General features: G+C 39.6%; 1 protein-coding gene across 9 annotated transcripts in view; it reads left to right on the top strand.

Annotated features, from left to right (window-relative positions):
* LOC124413488 (tight junction protein ZO-1) overlaps positions 1 to 27,384 on the top strand; it is a 72,937-nt gene that overhangs the window by 30,515 nt on the left and 15,038 nt on the right. Inside the window, exon 1 of one of the 9 annotated variants that reach the window (XM_046894101.1) lies at positions 33 to 291. The exons of 7 other annotated variants lie outside the window; for them this stretch is intronic. In XM_046894101.1, the coding sequence (XP_046750057.1) occupies positions 154 to 291 (138 nt within the window). In that variant the 5' untranslated portion in view covers positions 33 to 153. Of the gene's footprint in view, positions 1 to 32; positions 292 to 18,115; positions 18,286 to 27,384 lie in introns of those variants that run through there. One more of the 9 variants, XM_046894102.1, reaches the window with a different exon arrangement.

The raw sequence follows: 27,384 nt of genomic DNA, 5'->3' as shown, positions 1-27,384 counted from the left end.
GCGTTTGACAAAACTTTTAGGATTCTTTATCCGGATTGAACGGATGCAGTGAAGTGCTATTAGGGAGCTTATTCGGGAAGCGATTTGACCGCGAAGCGAGTGAAGTTGAAAAAGTTGTACTTGATCACGTCAGGTGAAGATATTCTCGTTGATATGGAACGGAATGACGGCATTAGTGGTGCTGGTGGTATTGAAAGAAACATTGGCAATCCATCGTTGAATTCAACGAGTCACTCGTCGCCTCATCACAACAATCCGACTAATTCTGGAATCCTTGACAATCTAAATCAGGTATGCAATTTCGCACATACATATAGGTATACATACAATATTAGGAGTGCAGATCTGTGTTCGAAATTTCATCCAACTTGATGCAATTCTACACGCAACTCTTTCCGCGACACCAATCCCTTATTCATGCCTTAAAGACGAGTTTCTAAGGATTCGAGATAACGATACAAGCACCTTGAAATCCTGCGAGTCAAGACTCACTCGCTCGTGTTTTAGATAAGCCTTTCTTTCGGTCTCGTTGTTGAGCAGATTCTGTTGATGGTTGTGATCGCGAGGCTCCGGCACATGTACGGTGATTCGGAGACTCTTCAGAATGCTCGCTTTATATCAATGTGTGTAAATTGCTTCTCATATATGTGTGTACTACGAGTTTTCTACGACGAGCGAGGACCTTACTTGCGAGAAGGAACCTGTGCAACACAGAACCGAGCGACCCCAGGCTGCAGGATGCAGGCCGAATTCCACCGGACTGAGTCACGACTGGCGTCGTCTGTCGGTTCGTACGTCCCTCCCTCGGTTCTTTCGTCGGTGGAAAGGTCTTCGCCGTCTGCTATTTGTCTGCGTGCAAGTGTCACCTTGATGACAACTTTTTGAATTTTAACCTAACCGGTATTTTGCTTAAACGACGCTGAATCCGATTAACGTGGGTATTTTTTTTCCTTTTTTCTCTACCAAACACGTTTTATTTATCGATCTTCTTTTCTATGAGATTTTTGGTGATTAATTCAAATTACCTATATATTTTTTTTAAATTTATGTCGATCATAACAGATCTCGCTTATAACGATATAAATCCCACGCTTTTAATTACTCGTTATATATGTATACGTATACCCGCACCTTTACCGATACTCTGTTCATGCTGCGTAGCTCTAAGCTGCTGCAATGTTAGTGCCGTTGATGATTATGCTGCAGGTATATGGCAAACAAGTCAATTAATGCGCGAAGGACGATGTGGGTGTCGGTGCTTTTATATACATATATAAGTATTCATCGTCACACCGAGACGGTAACGAATCTTTTTATAGTCGCGTTGATATATTCTCGAGTGAAATTCCGACTCTTGTGGGTATATGATTGTAAATCAATTGGATTTTTCGACCTTCTAAAATGAAGCTTAATCATAAAACGAGTCTTTTCATCACGTGTAATCTACTCGGACCGCAATAAGTGAACCCCATATAACCTTTTCTATACTCACACACGTGTTGAACACACAGTAATTAATTTAGTCCATGAAGCGGAGATGAAATCGTAAATTCGTGAACGTGGCGGTTCTTCTTCGTCATTAGCTGAACGAGAAAAGCAGAGAAGAGAATAGGAGAAAAGATGATTCAATTTTACGGCCGATGGTAAAATCTCGCAGGAACATTAGGGTTGTAAATATGAAGACTCAAGAAAATCTCTATTATTATCACCGCCGTCTTCCGCTTATGTTAGCAATGAAGAAGGACGTCTGTAGCTTTGATAGAATCCAAATCTATTCGAGGTGTAACTTTTCATCGCTGTAAGGACGCTGGACATGTGCTGGAGTGAGTGAGACGCGTCAGCAGCTATTTGTCACACATATGCAAGTTCACTTTCTCTCTATCTCTCTCTCTTTCTCTTTCTCTTTCTCTCTCCCTCTCGAGCTGATTGCGCGCCTGGATCATGTTCCTTTTGTGATATTCCATGCACGGTGCAGTGCATAATCGGCGAGGCTCTCCTGCAGTATGTAGTCGAAGAGACGACGCTGCTTCAGGGGGTTTCAAGGTGTCCTCCTCCGGGAATCGATGGAGCTTTATAGTACATCTTCTCGACTTACCATAAGTCCGACTAGCCAAGCGGCCACTCCGTACCAGTGCATCATGGCGGCGATGACAACCTAAGTAAGAAGAGAAAAGAAGAGAAAAGAAAATTCACTTGCAAGGTTTCGAAAGTCGAGTGACCTCAAGCTAGGATGGATACTTAGCTGCATTCCGCAACGATTTACTTGTCTCTTCCCCCTTCTTCTTCTTCTTCTTCTTCTTCTTCTCCTTCTTTTACAACTCTGGCAATCGTGTCGTAGGGGTGCTTATTGCTGCGGCATATATACTTGGAAAAAGTTATTTTATCAAACTGTCTGTCACGGATCAGATTTTATCCATCGGGTCAAAGTTATTCTTCAGCATCTGATCTTATGCGAGGTTAAATTTAGTAACGTTAATGTAACTATGCAGGTTTGATAAAAGTTTGGCAAATTGTAGTAAATCAGAACATACATATATTTTGAAAATCTGACTTTTTAAAAATCATTCTCAAATTGTAAAAAAGTGATTAATGTTTTCTCTTCAATGTTTCGTTGGTAATTCAAATCTCGTTTAATATTCTATTCTAACATAAAAATTTTTTTTACAACGCATGGCTTATATCACAGGAGCTAATGTACCGTGGTGCTGATATAAATAAGCTTTTGCGAAAACTGTTCAGTAATTGTTTTACCTATTAGATTTATCGGGCGACTCAGCTGGCAGGCAAGCAGGCAAGCAGGCAAGCAGATCGGCTGCGCCCGTTTCTCTTATCATCGAGATCGTTAATATACTTTCGGCGCCTAATAATCTATGCATTTGCTAACCGATGCAGTCTCTGCAAGTGTGGCGAGGCAAACGGGTTAGAACGCCGGGTATTTTGATCTCACATATTATTTTTAAACAAAATTTAGTTTCTCTAATTGCGGTAAACTCGCCCTGCTTGTACTTTCGATGTTGTATATAAATAAAAAATATTTCTATATATACTCTTCTCCCATGTCTATGGGCTTTTGGCAAAACAAGCATCTTCTTGTCGCGTGAAAGGAATTTCACGTGTCTAGCTTCTTTTGCGTCATATTTATTATATATATAAAGATTTTTAAAAGGTGTATCAAAACGATTTATCATACCTTGCAACACGCTAACGTAATCCGGGGAGTGTAATATTCTGTCATATAAAAATGTGTGTTACCGCTACTCAAGATCTCTGTATTCTATAGTCGATTCTTGGCAGGTACATCAGACCGAACACGATTGTCGTTACAACAATACAGCGATTCTTGGTTTCGTCTTACGTATTCAATCCCCGTTTCTGCAGCCGTTTACATGCATACATAGGCACAACATAACCATAGGGGTACATTGAACCGAGAATGCGGTAGTTTAGCCTGACGTAACTCTACTTCTGCAGCCGTAGTATAAGATGATATTTATTAGAAGATAGATCTTTATTTCTTTACTGCTCAGGTAGTGATTGCAGTGCGGAATGCAAGTTCTGCCGCATTTTGGTCAATGAAATATATCAATGATGTGCTTTTTTTGAGTTTTAAAACGCAAAATTAAAATTATACCCTCGAGTAGAGGACATAAATTTAAATTAGTAAAACTTCTTTTACACGTAATTTTGATTTTTATTCTTCCAATACAGTTTCTGCGAAAAAAAAAGAAATTTATTTAATCACTATCCGCGCGCGAACAGCGTGTGAAAAGTAGAAACTTGGACGCGGATCGATGAATCTGATTTTTCCTAGGCTGGTAACTGAATGTACCGATTCGATCGAGCATTACCGCTAGATCTAAGCAGCTGTAGCCATTCTCACAGACTGCTTTTACCCACACGACGCGCATTCTGCCGTAACAACTGATGCCCTCGATTCACGCAAAGTACAGTCGGTAAGGCAGACCTCTGTTTTATCCTGGTAAAAAGTTTAACGTACATACTTCACGCAGGTTACATATGACTAAATACAACACGTATTCTTCGAGTCTCTCCCAACGTTTCCATATATTTATAATAATCATTTACGCCATTATTACAACCTCGGTTCCTAATCAATTTTTTTTTCTCGATCTCAAACTTTCAACTAATCAGGTTGAATATTGTCTTCGTTATATTGGTATTCAGGTATCCCCGCAAAATTTTGTTTTGCAATAACGAATCCATCGCTGAAACTTGTTCGACACGAATAATTCCAATGAATTTTTAGTATCGTTCAACCTTATAATCACGTTGCATTCATGGTCTCTGTTTAACAATTAAAGTTGCTGCCGGAGAACGATAGTTAAGAACGATTTCAATCAATTTGGCCAATTCCAAGGCGGTTGCGTGCGAACAAATACAAAGGCGCCATAAAACACACGAAGAAATTAACGGTCCCAGCTTTTTTTTCACCCACCCGGCTACTGAAATCACTCTGTTGAAATTTTTTTTCTTTATATTGGCTGCCAGCCATTCCTCCCGGGTTAAATTCTTCCCGTCGGTCCCCTCTGCTTCGCGTGCGTCGGTATTTGGTGTCGGTAAGCTCCGTTCTTCGGTTGCCTTACTTTTGAAGCATGACCTCACGACGGCCTTGTCTCCTTACTCCATCCCCTCCACCCGGCTCTTTTACTGCCCGTTCACTTTGCTTTCGAACGCATCGCGTCTCTCGTACTTACTACACGTTTTCAGTACACCGGTTCTCGTTTTACACGCTCGTGTCCGTGTGCCAATTGCTGCACGGATTCCATGTCCGATTAAAAAAAAATCAACGTCAAGGGAGGGATTTTATAAAGTACAAATGCAGATTTAGGTACAATGCAGGAGTTTGACGAACGAGCTCATCTCATCGACTTCAGAGGGGATAAAGAACTGGAAGTAACCAGTCACGTGGCACCTGGTCTTGATTTCATTTTTCAACTCATGTCAGAACTTTTTTCGAGCAGTGCACGCGTTGCTTTCAATTTATATACACGACGCGGGGAGTTTCTTGACCGGGATGTTACGCAAGTGCTCCGACTACCTGGAGTCACTAGATTCACCATTTTGCCTATCTCCTAAACGGTCGCTCGATGTCGTGACTCGTTACTTACGGGAGGCGTTTGTTCGTTACGTTGACTCGCGGATTCGCCATCGAATCAACGTTGTAAACAGCACAACGGACGTGCATTTTCACGTGGGAAAGTCGCTGGCTTTCATCTCGAAGTCAATTTGCACTCAGTAATAATGTAAACTAAAATGTCACATCATCATCATCATCATCATTACAACCACCATCACTCACTTACGCTCCATTTATTTTCATCACGAAACTCGATAAGCTTCATATGGATAACGCCGAATGCTTGTCCAGGAGTCCAGGAATTCACCTGTTTTCTCACACCCATACACACACACGTTCCTTTATAGATGACGAAGGTGCACTTCCCACGTATGCATGTCAATTCGTGATAACGTGACATTCCTTACACCCACAGTTGTCACTTGTGCCTACACACGTTGGTTTTTTTTTTCATACCGCGTTTCCAATGCGACGGAAATAACAATCAAGGTCTGAATACCTCACGTTAATTATCCGTAATTAATGATCGTTTCACGCATGATTGTTGTACCGTCGCATCGGGACATTCCGACCTCGATAATTGTATGAAGTAACCCCGTTGAATTATATGCGATTCAAATTTACGCCCCCGTCATATTCAGACTGCGTATCCTACGTGTTTTCAGCTGGTTTAAATGCTTGTCATTTATAGACTCAGAGTTCCGTATCACGTCCGGTCGTTTTATTCCATAAACCTATACTATTATTCCTCCACGGTTATTGGTATACCTGCACGAGCAACTTTCATGCAATTTAATATTACACAACTGCGTGTACTTTTTGTATTCAGCAGGCTTCTGAAATAGGGAATTGATCGGTTGAATCATCTCGTTTGTCTTGATTCGATAAATAATTGTTCGCTTTTTTTTTGTTTCAGGTAAGTTGTGCAAATTATCAACAATCAAATCATCACATCGATTAACAATCACCCAGTCGATCATTGTACTTCTTTTTGGTAAGTTGATCGCCGATATTCTCAACGACCGTGAATATATTTTTGTGTATTATATATGATTGCTGATAAATAAATGTTATCTTATAGTCTTGGAAACGATTGGAGTTGATTGCATGCGATGAAAGATGATGTTTTATAGCTTATAAACTACGAGATGGGCGAACTGACGTAAGTGCCTTTGATGTCACTTTGCAACCACGTACTTACTTCCACGTATCGCGACGAGTTCAATCATCTCAGCATATAATAGCTCTTATAGTATAGCTTAAGTCGACTTTTTGCTGATTTAGCTCTCTCTCTTCATCTCTCTCTCTCTCTCTCTCTATCTTTCTTGTAAAGCAAAGTTTTCAGATTATTATATATTCAATAACGCCTAACGATTTGGAAGTTTGATGATCAAACAAAAAAAAAAAGAGAGAGAAAGAAAAAAACATCCTGTTGATCGCCACATGAACAGCATCGAAGTATAACTGAAAGAACCTCGATTGAATTTTACTCAGACAACAGTTTGAACTGCTGAACGGGTCAATTTATATTTTTCGACCTGATTTTATTTCTAAACAGTTCAAACGTGACGAGCCGCACCCCGAGCAAACATACCAACATTTCATCGGACGTGAATACACATATTTGATTCGTTGACGAGTCGAGTACCCACCCAGAGAGTGTAACTCAAACGTGTCGTCGAGTAATCGATTAAAGACGTTCGTCGCGTTTCATCGTTTCGCTCTGTGAGAGTCAGTCCGAGGCTTTGAAAGGCGACGACAACTCGTGTCATCGATATTCAACTGACATGCCATTAAAAGACATCGTTCGCTCGTTCGTTCATCCGGTTGCGAAACACCCTTTCTAGCAATATACCGATACCTCATCTCATCACCGGCATCCGCTAGATCGTAAAAACGAAATTTTTTTACTCCGATTTACACGTTAATTTATATATATCCTAGTTGTTTTTTTTTTAAATATAATCTTTGAAACGGAAAATATAAATATCCATTGTACGATAGGTTCGGTAAAATTAATTGAAAGTATTTCAAATGTCAGAGGAGGTTTGAATTTCGAGAATTACTAATTGAATGAATTTTTGATATCGAGTAAAGAAAAAACAAGAAAATAAATTGAAAAAAAAAAATCTGTATTATAGACACCACGTGGTATTCGTTGTATACAGAATTGGGAACAGCTAGTTGTTATAGCGTTGTATTTGACATCGCGCAATGTTTAATATTCGTATGCTCTGTTATGTTGACATACCTGCACGTAACACCTGCTGAAAAGAAAAGAAGATAAAGGAAAAAAAAAACCAAGAAACGTCAGGAGATAGGCGGTAGTGGAATTTCTTTAGCGATGTTTATTCTGGGTTGGTTTTTAGGCATGCATACATACATATATCTACAGTATTCCCAATTGAAGGTACTGCAGGATGTTTACACGGTGTCGTCTCGAGAGCATTTACTTTCTATAATCATGCATATTACGTACATATGCACGTATTTCCCTTTAAAGAGACTCGTACTCTTTACTCCAAAACGAATTAGAATAGAAATTTTCTAAATAATGAAAAATTAAAAGGATGAAAATGTATATGCATAATAACTAAATGCACACTGCGTATAAACCTAATTGGATAGTAATTGAAGTAGAACTGAATTAATTGGACGATTAAACAAAATGAATTACCCTCTTACCGCGTATTGAACGAAGATGTTATAGCATATATGCAGCAGCAAAGAGCAAGAAAAAGGGTGGGAAACGCATGGATAGAAAGCCAGCGATAGGTAATCTTTATGGTGGCAACATAGAATTAAGTAGCATCCATCGTTACGCGGCTTGCCATGTACCGACACAACTAACTCTGCGCGTCCTGCATCCAGCAATCTTCTTCCTCTTCTTCTTCTTCATCTTCTTCTTCTTATTCTTCTTCTTCTAACGTACGTATACAAAGATTGTTGAAGAAGGGCATCTCGAACAACACCCGGTGGTGCTTGATCGAGCTATAGAAAACTTATAGGTGCTTGTCGTGCTCACCTCTAGTTATGTATACATATACCTATACCTACACCTACTACAGTAGCTTGGTAGTCATACGTATGCGGTAGATAATATCTGTGTAAAACCTAGTGACGCACATGCGGTAGCAGCATCAGCAGCGACTCTGTACACACCTAGCCACCATTGACAAGCTGTGAGAACCAGGATTACAGAGTAGAGATGTACTTAGGTACACTCGGTGTGTGAGATCTGCAGATAAACGACCGAGGAATCGGAGAAACCTTCTTGTTTTCCATCGTTGTGCACACAATTTTTGAAATTATTCATGGTACTTTCGTGCGAGACCCACCCTTTCATCGCCTCATGAGCAGCTCTTACATTTTTCGATTCAGACCACCATGCATGGCAGCTGCAGGAGAGTCGCCAGAGATTTTCAATTCGAACTGTTCGCATTCCAATACACCGAGTGTACTCGTCTGTACTGTTAATGGCCTACGGGAGTGGAGGAATATCTGGGTGAAGTGTGGCGCGGTACTGTACCTACTATACGTGTACAAGATGATAAGTAAGGTAGTTTCTTTCCGTTGTCAAACAGAGATGGATCTCTCTCTCTCTCTCTCTCTCTCTCTCTCTATCTCTCTCTCTCTATCTCTCTCTCTGTTGTATAACTCGTGGATACAGTAATGCGCGTAATTCAAGTCTGGACCAGTCGTCCTGGGGAGTTTTCACGTCGGATTACCCGGACCGGCTGCAGCTGATTGACCTGATACATAACATCGCGAGATCCATATTTGAGTCTCTTCCGCAGGCATGCGGAAAAGAAACGCAATCCTCTACGGGAGGTGCGGTTATTTTTTGGTCACTTGAATTGGGATCAGATTTTTGATCTTTCTGTTTCGTTTTTTTTTTTTTTTTTTTTTTTTTATTTATCTACTTCTCTCTTCAATCGACGGTATAATTTTTTCGCCCACACGACGCACCGTCACTATTCTCTGAAGCTTTTCGAATTATGCGTATATTATGATTATTATTATTACAGTCGTAAATTCTTCTCGGCTTGACGGTAAATTATATCTTGTATAAATTATTCGAGTAAGTGACTCGTGTCGATATACCTAAATAGTACAAATGACAAGGAGAGAGAGGCAAAGTTTTTTTCGAAACATCACGAGTATATAAACTTATAGGTGCTGAGCAAATCTATTCTTCTTCTCTTTCCCTCTTTACACCTTTTTCTCTCGAACCTTTTTCAAAATTCTCCTCTTCCACTCCGAGCCGTAAACCGAGGGCAGCTTGGAAGCTGGTTAGTATCGGCTTTGACTGGTCGTGCCTTTTTGGTTCCTTGGTGCACGTTGTACGCAGACAGATGCCGAAGGTATGCAAACGGTGCAGACATAAATCAAAACTTAATTATCACAAAACCATTCCGAGCGACGAGAGTACGAAGGTGTACTATACTGATCCGTCTCTGTATATACATATATAGTATACGTAAAGTTGCTGTGGCGACGGCAAAGTCTTAACTGCAATACAACAACGACTGATAACTGTTCGAGAGTTAATAGAAGCTGAGTCTGTCTATCTACTAGTAATCGTTGCTAACTGCATACTCTAAGAGTCAATCAACGTGTGTGTCGTTGCGTTCCAGGCTTGATGAAAAGGAGGAAAAATAGCAGACTGTACGTACTTTTATTTATATTTATTTTCTCGAACCTGCAGACGATTCCAGTATCCTGTAAGGACCGATTAATTATCGAATTTAAAGGTCCTGCAGAATCACTGTGCGTTTCGCACTTTGCCTCTTGACGTAATAAGCACGGTATGGCAGTGATTGTAAGGATTAAACTCTGTGAGTCCTCGTTTCAAGCGCACCTTGTATGCATACGCGTTCACCATAACGCTCACTTCACCGTATCTATAACATACTGGATATATACGTTATTCATAATTGACCGGCTGCAGGTGTAATTTGTCCGGTATTTATAAGCCGGCAAAACGTAACTGGACTGTCGCAATCATTAGCGCCATGGTAAAGCATGTCCGTGACGTGTGCGGCACGTTTTCATCATGATTTTTTAACGGCTGCCACGCTTTATTCGGTTTCTTTTTTTTTTACGCTTTTACTTTTTGCCTTCTGTTTACAGGCGTTGGAATTCGGTGACATCTTTTCTTCGTTTTTTTTTTTCACCCATCGTTTTACTGAACTTTACGAACCAACCGGTGTATTTAAGCGCTATAAAACTTTCGACCATTTGACCGGATGAAGGCGCTAAGACTGTAAGTTCATCCGGACGTTAGATATCCGATGGTAAATCGAGATTGAACTCGCGTCCGTGTTGACTTCCGGTTCAAGTGCCTATTTTCTATTGGGTATGCATATTCATTGGAATTCTTGTATTCAGAGAATTAGAATTTTTGGTATTGGCTGTACAATTTCACACATTAAATTGCATTAAATATTTAACGTTGCAGAGATTTTCCGAAGCTTTGGAAATTCTTTATGCGTTCACGTTATTTTCTTACGTATAATTTATACAAGCTTTCACGTCGGTCTCGAAGACTTTCGAAGACCGCGTAACGACGTTGTGCACTAAGTGTTTCTCGAAAAGACATGAAAATATACTTTGCAGTCATATTACCAACAGAGCCGCCTTATATTTATACGAAACTGTTTTTAACTAGTGCTTCTACTAATAATTCAAAACTTTATCTCCCCGGCTTATGGGTCATAATAACATGGCGTCTATACGTTCCTTACTCCGTGATATTCGAAATTCGTTCGATCAACATTAAGCGAGACTTTAAACTTGATTCGCCAACTTTATCTGCTTTTTTTTTTATCTTCTCTTTTTTCACTGTTATTACATCAGGAATGCCTAGGTGCGGCAGTCTTGTCGCGACCGGAAGCTGATAAAACCTCAGCTCGCCCGAATTCGTTAACGTTTTATTTTTCCTGACCACTAACCGACACCTGCCGACTGCATTACTATATACGTATTTACCTGCATATCCATAAATGGCAGCAAACACCATTTACATATAAAGAAATAAAGAAATGAAGCACGAGTGAAAGGAAGAATGAAATTTGAAAAAAATCATATGGTAATGATGATAACGACGGAATTGCAGTAAACCCTGTTCTGCATATTACGAATATTCCGCAAACCGATGACGTGACGCCGGCCGTGGCGATTATACATATATATCTATACGTATATACTCGAGGAATCGTTGCGAAACCTGCATCGCGGGCTACAGGTTCATTATATATATATATATGTATATACATGTGTATAGGTATATAAACGATACGTATGCGTTTAAAGAAATTCCGATCGTCGCCGGAGATAAACTCGATATATTAACATATCATGAGACCATCTCTTCTGATCTCGCGAAGACCGCAGTTTGGTATACCTGAATATATTTCACCGTTCGTATATTGGATTTTAATTTTATTTTGATACGGGCGTTTATCTGATCTGTGCACAGCATACTTGTATGAAATTATAAAACGATGGCTTATCGACGAGAGCTTCTGGTACTACACATTGGTCTTCAATTTTGTCGGACAACATGCAGCTTCTCATGTATTTATATGACTCCGTTTACGCGTTACATTACGGACGACAACTCCGATGTACATACATACATATATGAAACAGCAGTCCAAAGGGTGATAAATTCAAACGGCTACCGTTACACTCTATACCAATGAAAATTTGAAAGCGATACACGAATTACAGGCTGTTGGTTAATGGGCCAATTCAGCAATGGAACGATAACGGCAACCGGAATCGGGGAAATACTAGGCCAAGGCAGGACTTTGGGCCCAAACTCATGTCCGACGTCTCGGACCTACTATCGCATAAAATACGGAAACGGATACACAAATAACGCAGCCTCGTTGGCCGCGATACAGAATATCTGGCTTTCATCGCGGCCATGAAAACTCGTGGTGACGACCTGCACGGCGGATCGACGGACGGTGAACTCTCACGTCATTCGCAAATCTGTTCACGTACCGGCTCTTTACATGTGACTCCTTACAAACACCGACGGCACATGCATTCGTGGCATCGCCTGTTGGCTCGTCTTTACGCCCAAAGTGAAAGACCACGCGTGTAGGACTGTCAAGACCCTAAGACTGGCTTAACAGGCTAGCTCATCTCTCCTACGAGGAATACCAATTCGAGGAATGGGTGTAATAAGGCGCAGCGCTGGCTACCTCGGTATGTTCGACTTGTAGTATTTTTTCACTTCTTTCTTTATGCCTCGGAGATAACTCCTTTCAACGAGTGACCGCATAAATGCATCATGAAATTCCGGAAACAGAGCTCAACGTGTCGGGGAAACTGTGGCAACGGTATGTGAAGAAGGGTCGTTGCGCTTTGGTATTGTGTAATCGAGTAAGATTTCTCAAAGAGATCGAACGTTTTTTTTATAATTTTTGCAAACTATGAAAATCGCTTCGCAACCGCGTTATGAAATCAATTATTAACGGTTCTACATGGTGACTCGAGTCATGAATACTCGAAATTCATTCGCCACCGTATGACTTTAGGTTATCAATTTTTATGACCACCCTGACATTTTCACTATCATCTCGCGTTCGCCAACGCCTGTTTATCGTTGGTTGCGATGATATTGAAGAAGCATTCTCAAACGAAGATTACATACTTTGGAGCCACATCGCCTGTGGCCAACTAACCGATGGTTGGTGACGTTGTAACATGTATGTTACACACAGCTTGCAAGATTTGGTGAAATTCTCGCCCACGCTCCATTGTCTTCTTGTTCTTATTCTTCTTCTACTCAACTCTCTTGAGCCTTGTGACTTAGTGCCAACTGTCAAGGACCGAGAAGCGTTACATCGTTGAAATCTAGCCAACGATCAATCTCTCGCCTGTTACCGTCTTCATACGTTATATATATATGTATATACTAAGAAATATACGCAATGCGCTAAATTGTACGTAATATAATATAACCACCGCCGGTATGTTTGCGCAATTTTTTTTTCTTTCACCTAATATGATGATCGGTCATATACAAACAAAGGTTCAGCCTTTTTGGCAACATTAGTAACTAGCTGTTTATGGTGCGATAGTTGTGTGAGTGAGTTATTATCTATATCTTTTTGTTTTTTTTTAGTCTATTTCTTTTTGAATAAATGCTAACGTAGGTCGTCGACGATTTGCCAGCTTTTTAAAAATCGGTCGATCGTGCCGTTGTTTGTACTTTAGAATCGAAACGCACCGGAGACTCGGAGTGCAGGAGTCCTGGAGTCCTCCATCTACTCGACACGCGTTGTCTGACCACAGAACCGTCTGTCGATCGTTTCTACTTCCCAGTAGTCTCAGTCTCTCTCGAGCCACCGAAGCGAACGGTTCGGTATCGCGCGCTCCTCATTCACGGTGCCACGTGCTTGATACGGAAGTGACGTTGAGTGGTTAAAAAATTCGTGATAAATTGATTTTATTTTTTAAGGTAAAAATTCGATAAAATTTTTAATTTACATATTCCCGTTGATAATAGATTTTTTTTTTTTTTTTTTTTTTTATATGTTTCAATCGACAAACAAATGAGTAAAATTGAAAAATCGACAGGCGTAAAATGAATAAATAAAAAGTCTTGAAGTTGAATAAAAATATAAATTACGAAAGGAAAAATTCTATTGCATAGGTTTGAGTTGTTAAATCTCTGCACTGTGAACAGCAACGTTTCGGTTGAGTGATAAGGTAATTTATTATCCACGCGTAAACTGCTCGCAGCTTTTCACTGCAAAACGTCATTCAATCTGTTTAATTTATTGGTATTGATTATCATTTCCTGGTTATAAAACGCTCGCGTTATTATGTAAAATTATAACGCGGAGTGCACATATAATAACTGTGCCTATATAGATACGTAATATATACAAAATTTGTAAAAGCGTGATAAAAGGAAATTGTTTCCGGTATTTACAGTTTTCACGGAGGTATAATGCACTCAGGCAGACGAACCTCCGTGCAGTATTGTTGCATCATGCTGATGAAAAATGACCTTTAGCTTACGCAATTGTTTGTTGTAATTGAAACATCGTTTGTGAGAAGACAAATTTTTTTTTTCATCGCATATAATAAATTTTTATTAATTATTCACGGTATTTTACGGTGATAAGATTTTTCTCTTCATTCAAGCTGTGTGATTAGAAAAAAAATTTTGACCAATTTTAAGGGTGAAGAAGTCACGTGTCACAGTCTCTTTGGTTGAGTGTTATTTTTTCACTGAATTCACTTTGAGAGTATGGTTTTTTGAATCGTTTTCGTACCTGACGTATTTCTCATGATACAATCACGTTGGTTTTCGGGATAAGAAAATTTGAGAAGACTCGGAGATTGTCAGACGAATATTTCTCTAATTGCCATTAGAATGTAAAGAAATAAATCACAAATGTCTAGATACTTATTTAACGGTATTTATAATTCATGCACGCGTTATAACGATGCTACTGCACTTTTGATTATACGGAAAACCACCTACGCGCGTAACCTTTGAGCTATAGGATTAATTTCTCTTCGACCAGAAAGTGTCTTCATATTTTCAAATTTACCTACTTTTTCACGATGATCGTTAATTAAAAGTTAAATATGACAGCGATCAATCTCACAACTGATTGTCTGCAGCAACTGCGTATACCGTATACCTACGTATAAACACGCCTGTTTATAATAACTTTTCAGTAAACAAAAATCACCGTGGGTGTCGAGTGAATGCCGAAAGAGTCATTCACAGCTCTATTACACTAGTGAGAATTATGCTAATGGGAAATCTCTTGATATTTAGGATCGGCCGTGTAGGCGTCTGGCTCATCCACGATCCATCCATCATCGGTCCTCCTCTTTTTCCTATCTCAATTCGCTCGGCACACGCCGAGGTGCGATTTCACCTGGCTTCGTTTTCTATCCTCATCATGACTTGTATCCTATTTTATTATTTCTCAGACAAACGTTGTGCGATTTTTTCTTTCTTTTTCTTCTTCTTCTTCTTTCGTTTCTCTCCATTTTTTTTTTATTGCTCGCTGTCCGATCGAACGGTTTCGCGCCCATCGATTGTTATACGCGATTTATATCGTTGCGTTGCGCTGCAATATCGATTAACTTCTATTCCTTAATTATTCATTCGCTAGAAAGAGACAGAGATGGATGCACGAAGCGAACGTCGACTTAATTATATACTTTTATAACGTGTATTCTCGTATGCTCCGCATTCATCGACCTCCTCCAGCTCACACTCCGACTCAGTCGCTACTTACACAATAAATTAATTATATGGCGCCACCCGTTTGACGGATTCTCTTTATACATACACACGTCTGTAACATACAGGGAATTCTGAACCTTGGGTGGTTCACCTCGCCTATTATACAGATATACTGTATATATGTATATATATATAGGTAAAAACATCGCCTCTGGGATTGGAAAATTATTCACGTTGTAAAAACTAATTCTATATTTTAAACAATAAAAATTATTGCAAAAGATTTTGCGGTATTTTTTAGCCATAGAAGAAAAGCTCTCGATATAGAGAAGCTAGAAATCGTTCTTCTCCTTCTTCTTCTTCTTCTTTTCCTTTGCTTATTCTTATTATTATCGATGTTTTTCAAATGCGATAAATCGCGGCTCTCCCGATGGTGTGCCGAATTTATTTGGCGTCAATCTCTGCCCTGCGGGTGGCGTTGCTCAATTAATAAGCTAGGATTAACGGAGATCAGCATGAATCAGGCGCGGGCGGCCTATACGAATATTCGACTGCTTGAGGGCTTCGCAGGCTTCGAAAGTTTTATCTAAGAAAGGCGTAGGTATAATAAATATACGTGTTGTAAATATTATCAGTTTCTCTCACCTGCAAACGAACTTATGAACAAGATTTTTTATACCCCTCGTTTCTGATTTCACACCTACGCGTAGGTGGCAGCAGGCCTTTTATACCCGTAGGTATTGCACACGATCAGGCATGTCTACGACCTTCTTCGAAGGTTGTTGTAATTTATAAATATACGCTATGCATAACGAATTGTCACTAATTCTCATACATTCGAATATCTTTCTAATTGATTATATAGAAATCTCCGGCTATTTTTAATGCGAAATATTATTTCACTCCGCGATGTAATTAACACCCATCAAAATGCCAATTAGTCGGATCAACAGCTACTATGTAAATCACTTTCAAGGCCGATCAAATTAATCCGATTATCATAAACTTGGAGATAATATTATAAGCCACATATTATAATAATAGGCGTTTATTCCATGCACTGCATAAGCCTTGTCTGGATGAACCTAATGGTAATTTTTTTTTTCTATTTTCTCGCATCATTGATTAATTGTTTAGATATAATTAATCATCTTTGATCACATCATTCGGTTCGAGATTTTTTTCAATATTCCCACGATCTTTTAGTTCAAAGTGAGAGGAAGTATAATCTTGGGTTGCAATACGATTCTCTTTATATCGACTGACTCTACATTTCTTGCGTACATTAGGTGGAAGGAATTTTTCTTCACGAATCATATTCTTTCTCGTTAAACTTTAACTGAATATCTCTGTATAGGTTTCGGTAATTTGCATCGCGCCACAATTTGTCTAAAACTGTTGGAAAGTTGTGGCGCCGTCGTTTATTTTTTATCTATACATACATATATATATATATATATATATATATATATATATATATATATTTATAAATAACCATGAATAGAAAATTGACTAGAAGAGTTACGATCGTGTAATACTTAGACACAGCTGTATACGTAAATTCTAATAAGTTGCGGTTAATTAATCCGCGTCCTTTTATGCTTTTATTCTATTTTAGAGACACTTGGTTTTGCATTAATATAATTCTTCCTAGTGACTAGACGGTAATATATTACTCGTTTAAAATACACTGAGTATTTGATTATAACGGGTGAAATGTTAGACGGATAAAAAATGGCAATAAGGATTCTTCTCGAGATCCCCGCTGCAGGATATTTGCACGAACAAGATTATAAAGACTCGGATAGCGCGCGTTTATGTCATAATAACAATCATGGTCACGTCCTCATCACGTCACTTTTTACACAACGTATTTGTTGGCCTATTTTTAATGAACGTAATCAGCCTTAATTGGTCGGAGTTAAATAAATTGCTCGATCGTTGTGCCAATGAAACGTCCTGCAAACCGGCGCAGATAAGAGAAGCGCAGCTTTGAGAGGCTGCGTCGAGACGTTGCACTTGGCCGGCTGGCTTGGCGCCTTTCGTTGCATCTTCTTCTTCTTCTTCTTCTTCTTCTTCTTCTTCTTGTTTCCGCTTGTCTGTTTCTCCATCTGTCGGTCATTCGTCTGTCTGCCCTGCAGAGAGACCCTCTTCATCAATTTCTCTCTTGTTTACACAGACGTTTCTCAATTCCTATCTCTCCTGACTCATCCGATTAACATTCTTGCAATTAGCTCGTCATTGTCATTATTAGTTGCTTAGGCAACGGTACAATTAACCAATCTCACTCGAGTCATTAACTAACTGCAGGAAAAATTTCACAGCTTGAATGGAGTTGAGAAAAGTTTCTCAAAGTGTACATTTATTTCCGTTATTTCGTTCGATATTGTGATTCAGTTCATATAATAAAAATTTAAGTTTATTTATGAAATTTTCCAAATCGATATTTTTCTACCCATAACCGGTATCTTGCATCTTTTTTTAGGTATACTATACGTATGTGTATTATATGTATATGAATTCCTGCAATACCACAGAGGGCACGGTCAAGTTTAAATCGTTTAAACTTTTCGACGTTGCTGCTACGTAATCCTCTCACTGAGGATTTAATTGTCCCATAACGCCGTACACTTACTTAAATTAACTGGCCGCACTCTTCCGATAGTCGTGCAGTTTAAACGACCACGCGAGGAGTGGGTATTAAATAAAGTGTGCAAAATTGAAACTTTAAAATCACTCTGATACTCATCTATATACATATATACAAAGAGACAACAATTATAAACAACGTAAAAACAAATAAGTTGATCGTCATTCGTCAAACCAAGGAGTGAGTGAGTACCATGTGACCTGCTTTGGAACCAATTCATTCATCATCTTCATCTTCGATTTGTTTTGCGTAAATATTGTCATGCGGATCGACTACAACGAAGTTGCCCAGAAAGAATATTTGGTAAGAATAAATATTATTATATAAAATTTGAATTTTTTTTTGTTCTTCTCTTATCGTACCGCATTTATTAAGGATGTCGAAACCGTGCAGTTGTTCAATCGTTCCGCCGCCCAAATATTTTTTACCTCGATTAATTGCTAATATCATGATTATTGAAAAGAAAAAAAAAATGAATAATTGAATTTAACGTTTATAGACGGTTTTCGATTACCCTTCTGCAACATGTTCGTTAACTAGTAATATCGTTAATTACCATCGTCGTTAATAATCGGCAGTTCGGTATCGTCAAGAAACACTGATGTTTTTCCTTTTCTGCTCTTCCATTTTTTAATCAGATATATCACAAATTACCGATGCTGTATACAACGTGATCAGTGCTCTGCCTCCCGGATCTTGATATACGTATAACGTATTCAATTAATGGTAATATCAAACGAAGTCAACAACAGTTATCATCGATTATCCGTTCGTGCGATCAGGCATATAGTTATTACTACAGGCAACAGGACCACCTGTTGGTTCACCTTGCATTACGCTTCGCTGAACTTTCTTCTATCTATCCTTCTAACGTTTTATGTTTCTATCATACTTACTCGCGCTTGTAATAAATAGATTTAACGAACTAACGCGCCTTGCTACTCGAGTTTATATTGTGTGAAACGTTTAGCCACGTGCAAGAAATTGCTTGCACTCTATGCGTATTTATACAACTTATTAACCAATCTCCATCCAATTTTTACGTTTTCGTTGTATATCACTTCTCAATTACTTTCTTTCTTTCTTTTTTTCTTTTTACACGCTGTGTCTGCATACCATTTTCTTATCGCCGCGTTTTTGTTCCACGAATATTCTAATCACCATCCTCGATGCTCTGTTATGTAACCATTTGTAGTATACATGTATCTTCGCGTTTTAATTAGTGTTCAATTAGACGTATATAATAACAGTTAACGAGGCCGTTTCAAATTGCGTTACTCGTTAACGGTTTCATTACTTCTATATTATTTATTTTATAATATTTCTCAAATTTCTCTGGTTTCTCTCTACTAATCCTCTCCCGATCTTTCCTGGTTCTCGTCCGTTGGAAAGGAAAAAAATGATCCGATCTATTGTTATTCTAATTTCCACGGTATAGAAGCTCGCTTTCTCTCCCTTAGATGCACTTTTCTTCGTTATTATTTTTTCTAATCACGCGGCGCGTTTCTCTCCTCTTAACCATTAGATAATAGATAGATATCTATGTATTACCTTTCTCTAACAATTTTTACTTCATTCGTATTGCAATCATCGTTCTATAAAATGAAGAAAAAATTTCACACTTTTTCGTCAACCATTCAATTCCTCGATGCTACCCGATGCAAAGTGCAGGCGAACGTGTAATTAGATTCTTGAGATTAGCTACAAGTTTAAGGTTAATATATTATATATTATATGTATACATATATATATTTTTTAGTCGCAAGGCTACTCGCTAATTAATCCCAGTCGAAAGAAGAAGAATAAAAAATGTATTATTGCACGAATAGGATGAAAGAACGAAACGCCAGGATAGAAGGACGGGATTATTATATGTGTGTATAGTGAAATAAAAATTCTCTCACCAAAAAGACCTCTCGAGAACGAGGGGAAGAATAGAAACAAAGAAACCGGATGCCTAACGAACCATTTCGTAATCACCGCTCTTCGAGGTTTGACCTGCGGAGCGTTGCGTTCTGCTCACGATCAGCTCCGGCACGCCTGCAGTGCTAACCCAATGAAGAACAACGCCTGCAAACAAGATTTGTATGTTGGGTGGTAGCCCAGCAGATGTGGTCTCTGGGAACCTTGCCCATGGTGCAGTGCGGCTCTTTCGGTTCAACGACAGGTTCGGACACGTCGGTGGAATGTTCGATTTGTCCGAACCTGCAAACCGCCGGACTCCCAGATAGATCTGGGTCACCTTCTTGGAAGCTGACCTGGGACGTCCATGCTTCTTACCATTCTTGTTCTTTTTACCCCCGTAATCTTAATATCTTAACGCATTCCGCACTCCGGAATTGCTGATTCTAATTTTCTTTGAAACGAAAGAAGAAAGCCGTTGGGAGGGGGGGGGGGGGGCGCAGATAATTTAGATTCGCTGTTATCGCCGCAGCATGACACGAACGTTTATTTGTTATAACTGAGTGTCTGCGTTCCTTTCTAATTTGTCATAGTTACTCCGATGAGATAATGTAGTTATCTGCAGATAATTTTTTACACAATGACGCATATTTCGTTAGAAATGAAAATTGAACTGATTAGTCGATGTGCGTGGCGTGGAAATTTTTTTTTTCTCTCAACTTTCCCGAATTCTTTTCACTGCTCTTTTCAATACGAAGAATCGTTTATGATCGTCAAACTTGAGAGACTGGAACGAGAAATTCCGTACGCTTTATACGGATCGGATGAAATTACATAGAATCCTAATCCATAATTTTTTATTAAAAAATTGTGTGTCATTTGTTCTTATTATTACTTTTTTTTCATCTTGCTTCGAAGATGCTTCATTGCGCGCTGCACGACTGCTTCAGGTTGAAATTGGTCTTCTTCATTTCTTCGTTTATACGTCATCTATACACCGCACGATTACGCGATTATTGAAGTCTTCAAAACACACGTTTCGTGAATAACGACACCAGAGGTACGGTATTATATCCTCGTATATAATGAGGCCTGAATAGGATGGTTATTAAATATTACGGTGCCCTCCTATGGTACCTCTGTTGTACCTTTTGAAATACATATCGCGTGTAATATACATATATGTGTAATCCTCGTAATCGGTTTCTTGAAAGTTTTCCACTATCACGAAACTCTATATATAGCACGTCTTATAACCCATCTCACGTGGTGTTTGTACGCTTGGTAATGGCAGGAGTCAGCCGGGTGTGTAGTGGCCGTATAATTGATACGTTCAAAGCTGAAAGAGGCTCCGGTTGCGGTTGATTCAGACAGACGCAGACGCCTTCCTCTTGGAACAGTGACTGTACAATATACACGAACGCGTTTCTGCCGCGCTTTATAACTTATAAGCGGTGAAAGGGAGGCAGTCTCTAGGCCCTTGAGTTAAATGCTAAAACACTCGCACTTATCGCACCGTCAGGATTCTATATCTATACTACAGACTACCTGCAATTGCTATACCCATACGTCCAGCCCATGGGTGCGGTCGATTTTAAGCATTGGTACCCATGGAATAATGCGCGCTCTTCAAAACGTGACCCTTTGGTTTTATCGTGTTTTTTTTTTTTTTTTTTTTTTTTTTTTCGTTATCCTTTCAACCGATCCCGATTCTTCGTGTGCCACACAGAGATGACCAGGGTGCGCCTGTTTCGACAGCCGCGTTCCATCGAGAGGTACTTTGACCTGGATTCGCGATGTGGGAGAACCGCGAATGGACGAAACGCCCGTCATCCTGCGCTGTGTTATAGTCGTTTGCGAAATTTCGAGTCGGACGAAAAGTCAACCTCGCAGATGTAGACGAAAGATGATTCGTTCTTTCCCGAATTCAATTCATACGCACGGAAGACGGTTTGACATCAAATATTTTACTTATATGGTATAAAGTTACGAGAAGGTATGGCCTTTTCTTATATACCGAAGGATTTAATCAATTTATGTATGGTCGATGAACATGCGATTACTTTTTAACAAAATGCGGTGATATTTTATCGAGTCCTTGCTCTCCTGTAAACGCTAATTGCAGCAAAACAAGGTGATAATGCCAGCAGCTGCTGACTATGTAATCCACGTTAAGGTATAACCGTTCCACTGAGTGAGCATGATGCAGATACTCACTGAACTGAATGAAAAGCTGCTGTATATATGATCTATAATCTCGAGAGTGGTGCTTGATACGGAAACAACTTTCAAACGCGATGATGAATATTTTTATATCAACTAACTCTCTGACTTTAATGTTTATTTTATACGGAGACACTTTTCTTCCGGCGTATAATATTATTTACGTTGGGAAATTTTGAATATTTAATGATACATTTAATGATACAGTTGACTTGCTGCAGAGTTTTATAATTGTTACAATTCTTGCTGATTTAAAGTTCATTTTCTCAAAACGATTCTTTTCCTTTGAACAATATCGTGTAGAGAGATGAAAATATATGTACTGTAAATTCATATTGACTCACTGCCTGTAGTTAAAAACAGTAATAATCGATTCTTTCCAATGACACTGCGGTTCATTTTGTGAAAAGTAATTTTTTTTTTCTGTATATGTTTATTTTGTCTTCACTTCGTAGACGTGCAGTTAAAACTAGTCGCATACTTAAGTCAGGGAGAATTGAGGTCTGAATGTCGTGCAGAGAGAGAGAGAGAGAGAGAGAGAGAGAGAGAGAGGTAAAGGCTCGTCGGACAAGTCAGTCAAGATTGCTTCTATTTTTCTTCTCGTCTTTTTTTCTTTAGTTATTTTTTTCTTCACCCCGCGGGCAAAATCTGATGAAAACGAAATGTAGTAGGTAGCTGGTAGGTACTCAGACAGCCCGGATAAGGAACGCGTACTAGAGATACCCTATTTACATACATATTCGTACAAGGTGTACATGCCACGGTGTAAGTATGCACCCATGTAAACGATATGTATTACGTGAGTTAGTAAAAGAGAAAGAGAGAGAGAAGGAGAGTGGCCAACACCACCTCCAGCCAACCAGTGTATGGAGAGGCCACGAACGCTCGAGCGATTCCAATGCAGGTTGCCTTGCCGCGTCCTTGTCGATTTGTTACGTCATCGGACGTTGCCTTTTATAAATTCTCCCAGTTTACTACCGTGACTCCGATCAATCGACTCACAAGATTATTTGCTCTCTTGTCTATTGGTTATAGAATCTAGCGAACACGCGATCCTGCTCGACTGCAGGATCACACTGATGATAAATGCTTTTCTATCATTTATACATCGAATGGTCAGCACAAGATTTCACACGACTTGAAACGGCTTTATCACAGTGATTTCAAACTTTTTTTTTTAACACGTAGGAATCTTTTTGCTCGAGCTGATATCAGCTCATTCAATCGAAGATTTCGTAGAATGTTACACCATGCTTTCGATGAATCACTGACTTCTTGGTTATGGTGGGATGTTTTAATATCCATGTGGGTGCTCCGTTCTTTAACCTGGCATTAAGTGAACAGGGCGGAGGGGGAGGGGGTATAATCGGTGTCAGAAAATCAACGATCAAGATTCTGCGATCAAAAGAAGGAATGGAAAGATAGGCACCCGTCTACCTGGATGTTGATGATGATCCTGCTGCTGCTGCTGCTGCTGCCGGGATATTGCGCAAGGATCAAATCGTGCGGCGGTCGGCACAAATTATGGTTATGCGATTCTCGCGTCCATCCTTTCCTCCGGAACGAACGCGGAATTATGAATTTTTATCATAATATACCCGATCGTGGGGGAGGGGACGGGGGGGGGGGAGATTATTTCCAATAGGACCTATGACACTGGGTTATAATAATTCTCACGCTTTCCAACAGCTCGTCTCTGTACTTAATAGTTCTTTTTTTCTTACACGATATTTAAGTACACCTATAACAATTGCAGGAGAAAATATAGATTTTTTATATTATTGAAAAGGTTTTCTATGTATTTTACTGTTTTTCTTCTCTATGGAGTGTGATTTGTAAAAATGAGCCAGCTTATACCAAATCTTGCATATGATGGAAAATATAGCGCATTAAAAACAATTGCGCAGTGAGTTTGCACAATCTTCTACCATTTGAACACGTACTGGGTGTGGACGCCTTTTATTCTCTACGTGTAACAAGCGCTAGAGCGAGTGCACACCTATGTATGTACTAATAGACGAGATGGAGGAGGACGTTGGACGGGTAATGTGGGTTAGGATACTCCCGTCTATCCATTGGCTACGTAATCTTGCACATAGTGAACGATCTCGACCACGACGACGAGTGTACAGCTACATAACAGGAACGAAGAGAAGGAGGAGGAGGAGGAGGAGGAGGAGGAAGAAGAGGAGGAGGAGCAGGAGGAGACCATGAGAACTCCTCGCTGAGAGAAAACACCCTCGCTTATGGGATCTCGAGCCTCGACCTTTTGCTCACGATGCCGATGAAATATAGTCGAACTGCAACTTCCACGGCTTGCTCCTCAGACCGAGGAAATATTTACACGTACATGGTGATCACTTCGAGCTTTCGAGTTGTTTAATGATGCAACGACATTTTAACGGATTTTCGCCGTGGAATAACATAAGTGATATTGAATTCGAAGAAATTTTTTTATCCAAATATAAAAAGGACCATCCACCATTAATACAAGTCGTTAACGTACCTAAGTCACATTCAGCAAGCGTCGTTAGTCAATGAATATTTATTATGTCATGCCAGACACTTCATTATTTTTATGCATTCTTACCGTCGGACGTGTTTTTTTTTTTCTTTTTTTCTTTTTAACATTCCATTTTTTGCACAGTCAATCTGTACAATTTTTTTATATGCCACAATGGAATTAGTTGCCTTGTGTATAAGAACAAAGCAAACTAGGTTTGAGCTTGGTTTAGATTCACTTTTTTATTTAACTTGATTTTTTTACAGCGGTCGACAAAACACAACTATTAATATTCGCCTCGATCAATTATCTCGCCAATCAATCGAAAACAACAATTTTGATTTGACGCGCGGAATGTAAACCGGTTTTTATCCGAATTTGAGGTGTGCTTGATTATGATTTGTATAAAAAGTCAAGTTTGCAGAATTTCTTTTTCATCGTTAATTATTGCACGGTTAAATTGATCGATCGATTCGTTTATTACTCAATAAATCATGTTTTCACACATCCATCGAAAAACCATCGAATCGGATTAATTATATTATCGCCATTACATCTAATTTATTTCTACTTTTGATTTTTTCGATCCGTATAATGGTCAGTATGTGATATAGATCACAGTAAATTTCATTGTCAGTATATATGTATACGGCTCACAGTCAATGGGAATTCACAATCTGGGTGTACGGAGCATCAGAGGGGACGGACATAATATCCTTCTTAGGGCCGCTTTTCTAGGTATTCCGAGCCCTGCAAAAGCCTCCGCCTCCGCCTCTCCACAAAGCCAAAGTATCGTCTTACCTACCTGGCTCTGACTTATTGTGTTTAAACCGGGACGACTAGGACTGCACGAGCGGGAAATATACGAGTTCGTCATGCAATGTTGAATTTTCCACACAGCTTATATTTACCCCGGGGGTGAAGTCGAAGCCCAGAGTTCCGGCACTAGGAATTTACTATTATTCTCCACGCAATTATGCTATATTTATCGTAATAATCGCAAACGTCGATTCGCTCACTGCAGACAATCAATGCAATTATATTACAGTAAAACCGAGGTTTAGTGAAACGCATAATGACACGGAAGCAGGGAAAGAGAAATAGAAAGAGAATTATCCTTTTCTGAATTTCCTGCGTCAAATTCATTTTCCAAATTTAATGAAAAACCAACTAACCATTTTTCGGAATCGATCAGTTTTTCCCTCTATACAGTGTATGAACGACGAGTCGCATGGTGAGGTTTAGCCAATTACCGTATTATCGATCCAATATCATTATCACCATGCCACCGCATAATGTTATACTATCTATGTGTATATACGTGTAGGTGAGATTTCCGCTGACGACGCGCTTCTTCGAATCTAAATGGCCTGATGGATTTATAGAATATCTTTTTTACCTTGACGGAAGGAAGCCCCCGGTCTGCATGAGGTTGACTTCCGTTCATCTGGCTTCTGCTTTGATTGGAGTTCGGAGACCTCGACGTATAGCCACTTGGATATACCTGTTTATTATGTATTTATATACCGAACCTACCAGTGAAAATAAGCCACCTTGGCGCCTACGGGCAGGCAACCGAGCGTTACAATTTCGTTCGTGAAATGGAAAATTGTAAATCCGGTTGACTATTTGTAGGCGCCAAGGTGGTTTGTTATCACGTTTATATTCGGTATAATATACCGAGGCCACGTATTTTTTCACACCGTATGACAGGCTTGAATCGATCACTTGATACAAAATTTTTTTTTTTTAAATCTACTACGTAGATTTTTTAATGTTAATACACTTATGCGTAGAAATATTTGCAACATGTTTGACGGATTAATACGTAAAATAACAAGAATGATAGTAGCAATGAAACTATTATTTATTCGAATGGGCGCTTCGGGAGTATATTTTCCTAGGCTTGTGAAGCTGCGTGCTGGACCTATTAATATACAAGATCATTAGAGATCGTGTCGTTGTCTCCAGGGTACTGCAGGGTAGTAAAGTCCCGACTGGTTCATTAGGGCCGGGTCTCTCACTCCCTCTCTCTTTCTCTCTATACCCGGCTCGGCATCGTTTTATAAATTTATACCGGCAGCTAACGCTGCACTTCCGGCGTAAAACAATGTCCGCCTGCTGCACGTGTCCCGGAATACTTAACGCGCGATAAGAGCTAATGCGCGCCTGCAACAACGCTGCCGAGTGTTGACTGCTGAGTGCTGACTGCCAGAGAGGGTTGAAACTCTATTCTTATTTTTCTTACTATACCTCTGAACATCTGTTGTTTGAACTTTCCCCAAGTACGTGAAAAAAAAAGTTTTTGGGCAAATTGTCGAGTTGATTCGTGGCCGAGATGAGGAGGATGCAACACGGTGCATTACTGCACCACAAAGCCGAGATCACGATTTCGGATACGTTTCGGACACTTACTCGTGTCGTAGGCGTCAACAGAATAATACAGCTCTACTGCAAACGTGATGCTGAAGTATTTTCACTCCGGGAAAAGCATTGACCTGCCCATTACCGTTGAGGATCTCGTGCGAGTCGTCAGAACGTCTCATAATAGTCTTACCACGCAAGTAGTTGCTCTTAAACGTGTACGTAATGAGCGCCGAGCTTACCTGCCAAGCATTCATTTTCAGACCAGGATATTCCCACACATTGCAGGTGCATTCAACGAATATACAATTTCGCAAATACTGACGAAGACCAATGTCGCCAAAATATTTATTTTGTTGCAACCTGCGCTTGTGCGTATTAACTAGCAGCATGCTAGAACAGTCTACATA

Source organism: Diprion similis, chromosome 12 (genome assembly GCF_021155765.1).
Source record: "Diprion similis isolate iyDipSimi1 chromosome 12, iyDipSimi1.1, whole genome shotgun sequence".
NCBI lineage: Eukaryota > Metazoa > Arthropoda > Insecta > Hymenoptera > Diprionidae > Diprion > Diprion similis.
The sequence above is the reverse complement of the archived record's forward strand: the minus strand, read 5'-3'. Positions and strand labels throughout refer to the sequence as shown.